This window comes from Choloepus didactylus, chromosome 9, assembly GCF_015220235.1.
Source record: "Choloepus didactylus isolate mChoDid1 chromosome 9, mChoDid1.pri, whole genome shotgun sequence".
NCBI classification, from domain to species: domain Eukaryota; kingdom Metazoa; phylum Chordata; class Mammalia; order Pilosa; family Megalonychidae; genus Choloepus; species Choloepus didactylus.
Genome location: NC_051315.1, coordinates 117,759,963 through 117,774,574, shown reverse-complemented (window position 1 = coordinate 117,774,574; position 14,612 = coordinate 117,759,963). Strand labels below are relative to the sequence as shown.

At 35.9% G+C, this 14,612-nt stretch overlaps 1 protein-coding gene across 11 annotated transcripts in view; it reads left to right on the top strand.

Annotated features, from left to right (window-relative positions):
- DOCK10 (dedicator of cytokinesis 10) overlaps positions 1 to 14,612 on the top strand; it is a 206,410-nt gene that overhangs the window by 113,220 nt on the left and 78,578 nt on the right. For all 11 annotated transcript variants that reach the window (XM_037849753.1, XM_037849757.1, XM_037849756.1 and 8 more), the window contains 6 exons: positions 43 to 126; positions 246 to 401; positions 6,593 to 6,814; positions 7,003 to 7,125; positions 8,276 to 8,358; positions 13,167 to 13,289. In XM_037849753.1, coding sequence (XP_037705681.1) covers positions 43 to 126; positions 246 to 401; positions 6,593 to 6,814; positions 7,003 to 7,125; positions 8,276 to 8,358; positions 13,167 to 13,289 — 791 coding nt within the window. The remainder of the gene's footprint in view (positions 1 to 42; positions 127 to 245; positions 402 to 6,592; positions 6,815 to 7,002; positions 7,126 to 8,275; positions 8,359 to 13,166; positions 13,290 to 14,612) is intronic.

Here is a 14,612-nt window from a genome sequence, read left to right as displayed (position 1 = left end):
TGGATGTTTAGAGTCCAAAGACTAACACAGTTTTCTCTGTAGTACCTCACAGAAACTGAAGAAACTGTCAAAATGACTCGAAACATGGAGAGGCTAAATCTGTTCTCACTGGATCCAGATATAGATGTAAGTCAGAATTCTTTCACAATGGTTATGAACTCGATCCATACGATTGTGTTTTATAATTTAGAATATCTTTTTTTATGATGGATGGGTGGTCACTAAAACTTTCAAATATTTCTTAGACCTTGAAACCTCAGAAGAAGGATCTTTTAGAACCCGAGTTTGTGATCAAACCATTTGAAGAAAAGGCTGCCAAGAGAATCATGATCATTTGTAAAGCTCTCAACTTAAATCTTCAGGGATGTGTTACAGAAAATGAAAATGATCCAATAACGAATGTAAGTTTCTCTTCTGTTACATCATATAGCAATCAGGCAATGTCACACCACCACCCTCATCTAAAGCTTTTCAGTTCCTGCTAATTCTAGGCAGTGCGTTCGTAGCATCAGGTGTACCAGTATATTTCCACATTACAAAAAGCACACATATTCTGATGTGGAATTGTCAATATACCTCCCTAAAATTTTCTTTTTAACTTAAAGAAAAAGCATTGGAGGGATTGTGTCCTATGATTCTTTCCATGAATCAACCTAATGGTTCAGAGATTCCCAGAGGTGTGATTTGTATTTCATTGGCAGTCCTGTGAGTGGAGACCATTCAGGGTTTTAAGCACTTTAAAATGGCATGGGCTGATGCCATTTTTTTTTTTTTAAAAGATCTCATTGGAAAATGGATTTGAAGAAGGTAAGAGGGGCCCAGGGAGACTAGTTAGGAGGCTACTATCACGGTTCACTGCATGAATCGCACTAGGGCTGGCAAGGAAGATGGAGAGAAGTGGATGGATTTGACTTATGTTTTGCAAATTGAATTGATGGGCTTTTATGATGCAATGGGTATGCAGGAGAAGGGAAGGGGAAATCTCAAGAATGAGTCCCTGGGTTTCACTTTGAACATTTCTACATGTGGTGGCACCATTTGCTAAGATGACAAGACTTGGAGGATAGGGTCAAGATTTCCATTCTGGACATATTAAGCTTTGTAGACCTGTTACACGTACAAATAGAGCTGCTCGTGGGAAAGATTCAAATACAAGTTTGGAGCTGAAGGGAGGGATCCTGGATGGAGGCATTAAGGAATCTCTATGTAAACAGAGAAGGAGCCAGGAGCCAAACCTTTAAAGGATGAATAAAAGGAGAAATGATCAAAAAAGACTGAGAAGGAATGATGGCCTGTAAGGTAGAGTGTGGGTCATGCGGGCTAAAAAAGAAAGGGCCTTCTGTGTGGATCAGTGCTGAGCATCTGAGAAACATGAAGCCCAAGAGGTGTCCAGTAGATATGATAAGATGGAGGCCATCAGTGACAATAGCAAGAGCAATTTCTATGGAGTAAAAGTGTTAGAAGGAAGAATACAGGCATGAAAAACAGTAGAAGCTTGATTCTTGAAACTGTTTGGAAATAGGAAAATTTAACCCAAATACTAAGGTCACTTAATAGATTCATTAAATAAAAATAGATGCCTTTTTTGACCCTGGATATCCTTAAATGTGAAATTTGGAAACTGAAACTCAAAGACAATGGGCTTTTTTTGCATGCCAGGGACATATGACCTCTTCCACATGGATCTCTTTCTTTGTGCTAAGGAAGGCCCATATTTAGAAGCTAAATGTTTGTACTTGGGCCAGACTCTCCAGGAGAGAGGACATGTCCCAACAGAGAGCAGGTTTAGATTTCACTCGCGGGTCTCTTAGAACTGTCATGGGATTAAGTTGATCTAGAGTATTTGGGATGTCTGCATTGTTATTAATTTCTTTCACAGTTGATATGCAATATAAAGAAAAACTATGGAATTACTTTTAAAAAAATAATTTGTGTTTACAGTTTTGATAATGAATGGTGGTGTTGGAAATAAAATTAACACCACTGAGTTAAATTCCTGAATATGGTTAAAAGGGAAAATTTTAGGTGGAATAAATGTCGCTAGAATAAAAAATCAACTATAGAACTGTACAACACAAACAGTAAACCCTAATGTATGCTATGAACTATAGTTTACTATTAACTACTGAAATAATATTCTCTCACCAACTGTAATCAAATTACCACACTAATATAAAATGTTAATAATGGGGGCAAATATATGGGAAATCTGTATTTTCTGTATGAATTTTTCTAAACCTACAACTTCGCTAAACAAAGGTAATAACTATTAAAACAGCCTTATCTTAATTCAATGAGAGTTTGTTACTTAATGGCATTGTCTTTAAAAACTCATTATTGATTTATTCAACAATGCTTTTAATGCAAACATTTTTTAACTCATTGCTTTTAATTCAAATAGCATGTTTTTTATTTTAATTGAAATATTTCTCCAAGTTGCTGAAGAGCCATCTACTGCATTTAACGAATGAGCTTCTAAAAAGACTCTCTGAAAGAGCGTTCTTATGGTGAGGGAACAATATTTGACAGCATGTAATTTTTTAGTGCATAAATTGAAAACTAAATTCAAGTTACTGGTTTTTAGTATAAAATATTTCCTTGAAAATGAACATTGATTCCAAAAATCTGAACTAATAAAGCTGCTTCACAGCAAAGCTAATTTAAAATTTCATATTCTTGAATTTTTTAAAAAAGAATACAGAATCTAAACATAAGAAAACATGACTTAATTTGTTAGGCTTTGAAGGTACTTTATTCACTAAATCCTTATTGAAAACCCAGTTACTCAAAAAGGAAGATTTGGCATTTAAGTTGAAAAGATGCATTGGAAGAAATAAATGAATCACCATATGAGCTTAAATTTCTGATGGAATATCAAAGTAGGTAATTTATTTCCATTCACTAAATAAAATGAAAAATCAAAATGCAACAATTCAGGAAAAATAATAAGGATTTTACCTTTTAACTTGAAATGTGTTTTGAGTTCCAACCTGAGTTATTTTCATGTAGTTTTTGCATTTTTCAGTTCTTGGCAGACTATTGCTAAAACAAATCAGCATTTTTTTCTAAATTAAATTAAATTGGTAAGTTATAAAAATGTTGCTTTGCAATTGCTTTATTGTTTTTAATAATTTATTGAATTTCAGTATATGAATATCACATCATATGTGGAATTATATTTCTAACTGTAAGTGAGCTTGCAAGTGTTGCTGATATTAAAGAATTGAACTAATACTCCTATTATAAGCTACCATTACTACACTTCAAAGGGCTTGAGGACCCGTTAAGTCTTCATCAAATCCACAGCATGTGTGACATTGTGCAATGATGAACTGGGACTTAATGTGATCTTTTTATATAACCTGCTTATCCACAGAATACTGCCATATGAAAGGCATCAGTTCAAAATTCAGTAGCATAAAAAAAAAAAACATTTTTGTAGGCATATTCCTTCTTCAGATCTCTGCTGTTAATTGTATATCTCAGTCCTTGCCTTAATTAATCTCTGCATTGCATTTGATGTTTCTTCTAGTCTACCATTCTTTCTTTCCTGACTCTTCCTTTTCCTTCAGTTTCTGTGATACCTTGGTAGCATTTTTAAATATTTATCATTTTGGATTTTTTTTCATTTCTCTCCCCTCCTCAGTTTCCTTTATAAGCTGTTTTCCCTATCCCCATCTCTTTCCTTTGCATGTTAATATTTCCCGGAATCCCATTCTAATTCTCTTCTCTTTTTCACATGGCTTAAACAGAAACCCACTTCCAAAATTCTCCAGGTGCAGTTCTCCTGCCCACTTTCCTCAGCTGTGCTCAAAAATCACACATCCACCTGCTATTGGGATGTTCCAAAGATGACTCTCTGTGTCCCATCCAGAACTCACATTTGTCATCTTTATTCCCTGTATTAGAGGATGGCATTGTCATCCACTTACTTTCCTAGATTCCCAAACTGGAGAACGCCCCTTTAGTCAAATCCCTAGCAACAATCTTTCTCCAGTTAACCAACACACACACATGCAATTGATTTCCAAGCCTTTGGTTGTAATTCCCTAAAGTTTCTCAAAAGCCTCTCCCACAAACCTCTCTTAAATAATTTTTTGTCTCTAGTCTGACTCCACTTTCATGCTCTTTTCCTGTGTTCATTGACATCTTTATGTCTTTGCACATGCCACTCACCATACCTAGAATTTCCTTCTAACCACTTTTTTATCTGATTCCTACTTCAAAACTCAACAAGGAGATTATTCCCTTTCCTTTTTCTCTTCCCTTCCTTTCTCATTTTCTTTTTATTTTGTATCTTCCCTTCTCTTCCAGGTGATGGGGAGGAGAGAGCTATACGGAGGTCCAGAGGTGGTACGGCCTCTGACTTGTCAGGATATGGAGCCCAGTGCTGAGAGGCTCAGAGGGGGCAGTTAGAAAAGATGGACAGTACAGTTGCGAGACTGTTTACTTTACTTTGGACCAGTAATTAAATTGATTGAACAAATAAGTGAATAGATTGATGACAATGACATCCAGGTTTCTCACTATTGGATAACATACTTACAAATACAAAAAAGGAGGGAGAACACTTGAGAGTTTGGATTAGAAATGGAAGCATCAACATGAATTTGTGGGTTTTAAATAAATATTCATATACAGATAAATAAAGAGCAGTTATAGATATATTTGAGTATTGTGTATATATATGCATATGTTTATGTATACATGTATATACAAACCTATATTTCATATCTCTGTGCACTGAGAGGGCATAGAAGCAGTGATATCCCAATGATAACGAGTATGGTAAGTCTCTAGATATGGGTTTCTAAATGACCCTCTCACTAAAAGGAACCAAGACTCCTTGGAGAAATGGGGCACAGAAAGTACAAGATGAGACTGGAACATCTTGTGTTCAAAAAATGATAGGGACCTGTCAAAAAGTCACAGGAGCCACCTGGATGGGTATTCCTTTAGCTAAGTCTGGAGCAATTTGAGCATCACTATAAATAATGATAGTAAGAGATTACCATCTATTGAATAAAATAGTAATCTGTGAGGCTACACTTGTATAAATAAATAAGTGAATACAGAAATGAGGGAGGAGGGAAAGCTCATTCTTACACTTATTGAACAAATAAGTGAATGTATTTGTAGAATGTCAGCTAATATATGTAGAAAGAATGATGGAACTATAAAATGACCATTGGCAGTCATCATAATGAAGGTTGATTCCTGCAGGAGCTGTCAGTGGAGGCTAAGGCTGGCAGGCTTGAGTTTGATGAGTAGATGGACAACAGTGTAATCTTGGAATAGATCTCCAAGTATACTAATAAATTACCATAATAAATTATGATAGAGAAACCTGGTAGATACCAATATGACTAGAAGATCAAAGTTAATATTGTTGTTCCTTGATGTAATGGTCTGTGAAAATCAAGCATTGGTTGAGGGTATTATTGCCATGAAAGTACAACCTGAGTCCAAAGATAAGGAAAATTATGAGGGACTCAGTTTGAAGGTCATCCTTCAGAAAGTGTGTCCTGTACTCTTTTAAACTGTCAAGAGCATGAAAGACAGAGAAAGACTGAGAACCCATTCAGATTGGGGTAGATTGAAGAGATATACAACTGAATTCAACAGATGGGATTCTGAATCAAAAAGGAGAAAGAGTCACTGTGAGTCAGTAAGCAACGTTGAGGGGGGCTCATGGATTAGAGAGCAGTGGTGAACCAGTGTTGCTTTCCTGACTTGGACGGCTGCATGGTGATTGAGAAGGAGAATGTCCGTTGGAGTATTTAAGGGTTGTTGGGGCAACATACCGGGAATTTACTCTGAGAAATTTCAGACTAGTGATAATGGATGTGTGTTTGTGTGTGTGTGTGCATGTGTAAGAGAGAGAGAGATGGAAAATTGGGTAAAGGGGGTATGAGAGGGTTTTTTTGCACTGTACTTTCAACTTTTCTGTCAGTTTGAAATTATATAATAAAAGGGAAAAATAGTTAATCTCTGTGAAAAAAAAATCTGAACTAAGAGATCAACTCCTGGGAAACTTCTTGGTCTCTCTGCCAATAAGGTCCCTCACAGCCTGACTTTCTTTTTTTATGCTGTGCTTTAATACATATTTTGTTCACTAAGGTATTGAAAGTTCCTAGAACAGGGGCAGGTACATAGGAAATGCCCAACAAATATTAACTGTTATTGTTATACTGTCAAGCTACGAGAGAAAACTGAGAAGTGGTTGGACCAGTGAAATATTTTTCAAAGTGTGGTCTAGAAACTTCCAGTACTCTGCCAAAGATTTCCAGGCAGATGTTTTTTGAGTGTAGGGGAAATAACTTGAAATATTTGTAAGGCCAAACCATGCATGTAATCCAACATATGGAAGAGAATACTAGCAGGAAAACTAGAATGAAGAAACCAGTGAAATACAGTCCCGAGATCTTGGGCTCCCCCTGGAGGACAAGAATCTGGCTGCTCCTTGCTGAGTCGAGGCAAATTTGCCTCCTGCATGTATTTTATCTACTTTTTGTTAAATAATGTACCAGGGAGAATGTTGCATGTGTAATGATTTTATTTCAAAACTGTCTGCTCTTCCTTCTTCTTGCAGATTGAACCTTTTTTTGTGAGTATGGCACTTTTTGACCTCAGAGACAACAGGAAGGTTTCTGCAGATTTTCATGTGGATCTAAACCACACTGCCGTCAGGCAGATGCTCTCAGGGGCTTCCACGGCTTTGGAAAATGGCAACATCGACACTGTCACTCCAAGACAATCAGAAGAACCTCATGTCAAGGGATTTCCAGAAGAATGGCTAAAATTTCCAAAGCAGGTTGACTTTTGTTTACTGGTAATGGGATGGAAAATGCTTGTTCCACTGTTCTTGCCAATAGACCCCATAGGATGAGCAGTTTCCAAATAAACCCCCCACTTAAAGCTGAACTTTAAAAAAAGTGGAATTTTGTAAATGTCTTCAATATGGTTTCTTAGATGCTTATTGGCTGATTTCTGTGTACATAGGCTATTTTTTCTGTAAGCGATCCACATTCTGAAATTGTTTTGGTGGCCAAAATTGAAAAAGTTCTGATGGGAAATATCACAAGCAGTGTTGAGCCTTATATTAAGAATCCAGACTCCAACAAGGTAATGCATAATCTTTCTTATAAATACACTCAATTGCTTTCAATAAATGAAATAACACTGCTTTGATGAATTATCAAGTTTGATAAATGTTATCTTGAAATGTTCACTTATTAATGAAATGAATGTTCATAGTAAGTTTTAAATGTATATATTTTTGTTTTAGCTTTTTGACCCAGAAGTTCCTGACTTTGGAGACTATTTTGGCAGAAATAAACTTAAATTTGATTAAGTTCTAAGCTCAAGGGTCAAAATATTAACAATAATGAAAAGTTAGGAGTAGCTTAAGTGTCTAAAAACAAGTGAATGTAGTATTCTTAGCAAAATGAAGTGAATGCTTATGATGAACAACAATCTAAGATATGTAACTAAATATCAAAATATAAAAATACCTAAATGAAGAAAGAGAAAAGGAAATACTGTGAGTGGGTTGAATTGGCAGGACTATGGGCAATTTTTTCTACTTTCTTCTTTTCTATTGCCACCTTTTCTTTAATAGTCAAATGTTAGTGTTTAATAGAAAATAAATATGAAAAGACTTTATTTTTCATCTGTATTTTCCTAAGGCATTGTTAATGTGTTTGTCAGAGTCCCTTAACTCCAGGTTAGGCAAATTATGGTGTGTGGGCCAAATCTGGCTGCCACCTGTTTTTGTAAATATAGTTTTATTGGAATACAGCCACGCTCATTCATTTATATGTAATTTGTGGCTGCTTTCCTACTATGATGGCAGTGTTGAAAAGTTGCATAAAGTCCAAAATATCAAATATGTGACCCTTTAGAACAGGTTTGCTGACTTTTGCCTTAACTAATAAAAGGAAATACAAGACAGACTATGAATGTGAATTTGATAACACTTTCCATCAAGATTTAAGGTTTGTGAAGTCAGGAAAAAAAAAGTTGACATTCCAAAACAAGGACATTTTCTGCATTTGGCTTTTCCAAATTAAAACCTAAGAAAAATGTTATACAATAGTTTGCACAAAGAGGATACAATTTGGCTCTTTATAAGGTAGAATCTGTGGACCAGTAAGACGAGTTCCACTGAGTTTAAACATAAGATCATTTGAAAGAGTATTTAGTATTATTCTACACATATAATTTGTAAAATGATGGTCTAAACAATATTTTTTATTTTTACTTTTCTCCTTAGTATGCACAAAAGTTATTAAAATCCAACCGGCAGTTCTGCAGCAAATTGGGGAAATATCGCATGCCATTTGCTTGGGCGGTGAGGTAGGTGGACCCCTTGGCACTTGCAACCTACAGAATATAAATACATTATTGGTCTGCATGAGAAGCTTCAGTTTTGAAAACTTTAGTATTATCCATTATTTTTAATGTACCCACATCTAGAAGAATGCTCATGTGTTCATCTTCATAACTTCACATTGGACAGGACAGTTTAGCAATCAGCTCATAATAGGCTGAGGCCACGATATGTGTGGAGGATATGCATTATCAGCAGGCCATGTGATCTTGGCAGGTGTCAGATCAAAGTCACAGCTCATTTATAACGTGTATTTGGTTTATCAAACCCTTGACATTATGTCAATCCTGTGAATCTAGTTGCATAAAATCCTGATGGATATACTATGACTTCTTATGCAGAGGCATGTTTTCACCTATCTATAGAGCTCAGGTCTATACTGGATGTCCACATGAAACCATCAAAGTGATCATTTCAACTCCCTTGGATTTTGGTGCTGATTAACATAGCCAAATGTAACCTAATGTTAGTTTTAGTTAACTCTGTTTGAAGTTCTATCTTATGAGAACCCCTGGACATGTGGTATAACATGTGGTTTAATCTCTACATGAAGGGGAAGATATGCTTTCCAGATCAGCCTTAATATTAGTTACTGTTGTATTCCTCCATCTCTTTTGCATCTTTATTAGAATAGGAATTTCTTACAGGAGGAAGAGCCAGGCATGGACCCATAAGGGGAAAAGGTCAGCAATACCCAAACTGAATAAATAAAAGAAGGCATGAGCTTTTGAAAAGATGGCCTATTAAATATTCATGTGAATATTGGTAGCATTGCCTCAACAGCGGTAACTTTAAGATCCAGAAAGGTGAACCTGCTAGTTATGGCATTTTTAGGTCTCTCATTTCCCATGATGAGCATATCCAGAGTAAGCTCACTCCTGTTTGTTAAAATCTTGAAGTTGTTATTTACAGTTGCAGGCAGGAAGATGCAGGGAGGAGAAATATGGAAGTGAAGACAGCTATACCCCAACATAGACTTGCACAGTCTCCAGTAACTGCTTTGCCCTAAGGTAGCCCCAGAGCAAGAGAGAAAGAGATGAGGCCCCAGAGACCCACAGACACAGTTTGGATCAAGCCACCACCTACTTAGACTGTGATTTTGGGCAAGTCTCTTCTCCGAGTCTCAATGTCCCCATCTATAAAGTGGATTTGACAATGCCTTCCTTGGGAGAGTATGTGAAATCTCAGGTGTAAAAGCAATTCGCATAAAGTAGATCATAAATATCATTTTATCTCCCCATTTCTCTCTCTCCCTCTGGGACAACTAATGCCAGAATATCCTACATAAAAAAAAACTTGTTATTTATATATACTGAACCCTTTATGATGAATTGAATTGTTTTTATTTCTAATAAGTTTCAAAAGAAACGATAGCCAGTTATAAATCACTGATTCAACGTCTCCCTAATGTTAAGTATTCTCTGTTCCTTATAAAAAAGCTGTCAGGGCAAGTAGAGGAAAGAACCCTTGGCAACAATGAAATATTCAAATATTGGAAAATTACAAAATGGTGACCATATTTTCTTTGTAAGGAACCAACATTGCCCCAAAGTTTTAGAAGCAGGCGGTTTAGAGCTACACAGATCTGGGCTCAAAATTCCAACTCTATCCTGTACTATCCCAGTGACCTTGTTAGTCTGCCTTCATGTCAGTGTTTTGTTTTTTTTTTAATCTGCAAAAGAGGACCTAATTTATTGTTGCAAGGATTAATGAGCACAGATATGCACCTAAGAAATCTAGCTATTATTATAAGTCATTATTTTAATGGAATTTGTTTAGGAGAGTATTTCCAAGTTTCTAGTAAATTGGCAACACTAAAGAATAGTTGTGGAGGGAGAGGAAGTAAAAGATTTGCCCATCATTGAAACAACCTGAGCAGTTAGGAGAAGAAATGACAACCCTACTTGAATTTGTCTAATAAAATATGCTGGAAGAAAGATGAGGTTTCCAGGGATGCTGACAATAGTACTGACTATTGAATTATTTCTAGGACAGGAAAGCCAACAATACCATAATTACATGTTGTATTAATGCCCGATTAGTAGTTTGGGTGTAGGTTAGGAAACAGTATACACCACCAATTTGTATATATAAATATATGATTTTCATTGATGTAAACATCTCTGTCAACTGAGAGACATAGCTAGCAGTACAGTTCTAAAGATTTCATATCTAGCTACTTAGATTACCTAACCATAAAAAGTGCAAGATCCAACAACCAAAGAATATTCTTATTTTCCCTTCACAATGTGGAGGCTTGTTTCAAGTAAATGTTGGCAGAATCAGAGGAGGCTATTACTTGTGTCATATTGATAGAAGCTAGCTTCCTGAATACATCAATACCTTATTGTCACTGCTGATTCTGTGGCTACTTTTCCTTTCTGTTGTATTGTTGAGGTTGCAGTTTGTTTAGCAATACAGTTTTGAGTGTACCCTAAAATATTATGGCCCTTAAAATCAACTGCCACTAAAAGAGTAGAATTGGCTGTTTAACTTGGGACCACATACAGATGACATACCTTCAACGCACACACAGATGCTCGTCACCATGAACAATATTTTACCCAAAATTAATTTGGTGCATGTTTTCATTTTTGGCAGCAGCTGTAGTGCCATTCTACAGTTTTACAGTGAAAAGGTTATCGTTGGGGTAGGTAATGAGAACACATGCAGATGACTGCTTAGAGAATTGATGAGGGAGAAAGTCAACCCTTAAAAATGTGTCATACTGTGAAGGGACTCTTTTTCATGCATATCATCCCCAGAAACATATGTGCCTAAATCCAGGCCAGGGCTCTCTTTAACTCTGTCTTATTTGACATTCTAAACAGACCAGTGGATAGCAATGAATTTTCTTTAAAATTAAACTAGATTATAATTAAAATTTCATTTTTCATCATACATTTAGAGAAGGCACCCAGTGCAGTTGTTATCTGAACTCACATATCACCAGTAACATCCCCAACAAATTGTTATCCAAACTTTGTTTGAATGCTTCCAGTGAAGGTCTCATATACCTCCCACAGGGGTGCCTTCTGTCTTTTTATAACTCAAATGTTATGATAATTCAATTTTTTTAAATATTTCAAAACTGCCTGACAGCCAGTTTTAAATTTTGTCCCCCATAACCATGAAAAATATGTCTAACACTGTCTCTATATCACAGCTATTCATGGTGCTTATGAATGAAGCTATCAGGGGCACCCAAGCTTCTTTTCCTTGAGGCTAAACACTGGATTTCCTTTGACCATGCCCCCAAATGTTATGGTTCTGAGACCCTCATAATATACTGATCTTTGCTCAACTGTGGCAGTTGGAACTAGATACAACATCCTAGCCATTCTGAAACCATCTGTGTTAATGAGTCAGTTCTTTGTGCTCCTTGCCAGTTAGTATACTTATTGAGCCAAAGACAGGGTACACGGCTCTCCAACGGTACGTTTCCCAAGAATTATACTCTTCCTTCTCTTTACAATGAGTTTTCAATGTAAGTGAGTCGTTTTCATGACCAACCTGTGGCTAAGAGCAAACACAAGCTACCCAATGCACATCTATTGATGCCTTTGAAGTGAATGGTTAATTTAAAAAAAAAAAAAGAAAAAAAACTATTGATCAAGCTAGGTTTAAATTCCTTTCATGATGGGAAATATGTCATATAGGTTTCAACATGTTACTCCTTCAAGCTGAAGTCTTGTAGAATATTTAAATAAAAATATCTTCAAGTTAAATATTTTCATTCTATCTCCCCATTGTCATTTGATAGATGATCCTTTCATTCCTTAGTACTTAGCAGAGAAAAATGAGATTACAGATTAAAGCAGTCTAAAAATATCATTTCTTATAAAATCTTGGCCCCGTCTCTTATTTTACACTAACGCTCTATAATCAGATATCTATTTAATTGGCCATTTCAGCCTGCGTGTTGAAATCTTCGGTTAATTTAAAGAGTAGTAATATATCCTAGTTAAGGCTCTCAAGTTAAGAATAAAAATTCAGCATTTCCCTAACATTACACAGAAATCAATTATACACAGGGTCTAATTTTTCTTTGGCCAGCACAGAATGTGATGAAACGTGAGGAAGAAAAAAACTGACATCTAATCATGCTAGATACATGAAGCAAGTATTGGCTGACAATGCTGTATCATTTGGACAAAAACAATTTATGTATTTTAACTCATTCCATATAGTTGTGATGAAATAAATGGTTCAGATCCATGGTGTTATCTTTATTCAAAATAAATTGCCATATCAAGTGTTCTCCATTTTATCTTTCGCTCTATCCTAAAAAGTGAGTACATGAACACATTTGTCTCCAAAAAAATGTTTCAAAAGGTTTCAAGAGTTTAGTGCTCTACACCCACATACACAACCTCATCCCTGTTCCTCTGCTCACAAATCTTATTGACACTATCCAAACTGAAAGTTACCCCATCTTGCCCAGGTTTAGGATGTCTTGAGTAAATAAGGATAAAGAATAAGATTTATTCCTGTTCTTCTCCCTAATATTCCAAGGTTTTCATATAAACTACCAAATATGAGGCAATGTAAAATAATTGTAATATAGGCAACTGTCACTTTGAGTTGAAAATAAGAAATTAAAGATAACAAATATATAGTGCGTAAGTGAAACTTTCATTTCTAAGTCTTTTTATTTTCTAAGTTCTTGGAGTTTCTTCCATGTTAAGCAGGAAATGTGACCCACTTAGCCACTTTAAAAACACAACTCTGTAAACATTGTCTAACCTCCAACCTGAATATTATTTTCTTTCAGATCAGTACTTAAGGATAACCAGGGAAATGTGGACAGAGACTCAAGATTTTCACCTTTATATAGACAAGAAAGTAGCAAAATTTCAGCCGAGGACCTACTTAAATTAGTGTCGGATTATAGAAGGTATGATTTTTTGGATTCTCTTAAAATCAACATAAATCAGCTATCATTGGTTTGTTATCTATGCATCAGCAATACCTAATCACCTGATTCTCAAATGTCCCACTTCTCTTGATCAAGATGTCCAAAGTCCTCCAGAAAGCAGATGCTTTTCAGATAACTTCCCCTGTGCCACAGTGTTAATTTGCCAGAATAATATGGAAAGTTATCAGTTATCTACTGGGAACAAACTATGCCAAACCTTAGTGGCTTCAGATAACTTCATTTATTTTACTCCTGAATCCACAATTTGATTATGGCTGGATGAGGAGCACCTTTCTCTTTTATGCAGGGCATCAGTTGGGAGAAGTCAATGGAGGGGCAAAGGATCCACTTTCAAGATCGTTCAATTAATGATTGGCAAGTTGATGCTAGCTGTTGGCCATGGGCCAGACACCTTGGTTCTTCTCCATGAGGACTTCTCCAAGAGACACTTGGGCTTCCTTGTAGTATGGGTGGGTTCTAAGAGTAAGCATCCCAAGGGACAGGAAATAAATGATCATTTCCAGTATCTTAAGATCAGAGGCTGGAAACAGTCACAGGGCCATTTCCACCATATTCCATTGTCAACATGTTACAGAGCTTCAATTCAAGGGAAGGGTATATAGGCATCTCTCGATAGGAGGGGAAGAACATGAAAGAATTTTAGGACCATGTTTTAAAATTCCACAGAAATAATCCACATTGCTGTGAATATATTGATTTATCATATTTCTGTCACTCAAATGCTTTTGGAAGAGACAATGGAAATTGTTGCTAGAAGAATAAAAACATAAAAGCCACAACATTTTTAAAAATGGCTGAACATGCATCCAGCATCTGATTATATGATCTTTCATGACAAGCTACTTATCTTAAACTGTGAGTCCCCTAATACATAGAGTACTCTTTGCTCCTTGCCCCTTTCCAACATATTAAATATCTGTGTCTTCCAAGAATAATGTTCTATTAATTAATTTTATTTTTATAAAAAACATTATCATGAAACAAGCCTTATTAATATATTTGTAGCTTCAATAGGGAATATGTTTCTTCTCAATCATAAGGAAGATTTTCCCAATGTTCTGTTTTGTTCTGGAGAAAATATATCCCTTAGAAACAAAAATAAAGGTGAGAAGTAAAATTCTAAAGAAGGCCTTGAACCAGTCTGACTTCCTCATGATCTTATAAGACCATCCCTTTCATGAGGACATCCCTCCTCACTTCATGAAACTAAATTAAATTTCCTAGTCAAAACCCACACTAGGCCTCTCCCAGGCTGTCCCAGCCATCACATTGAAATTAAGA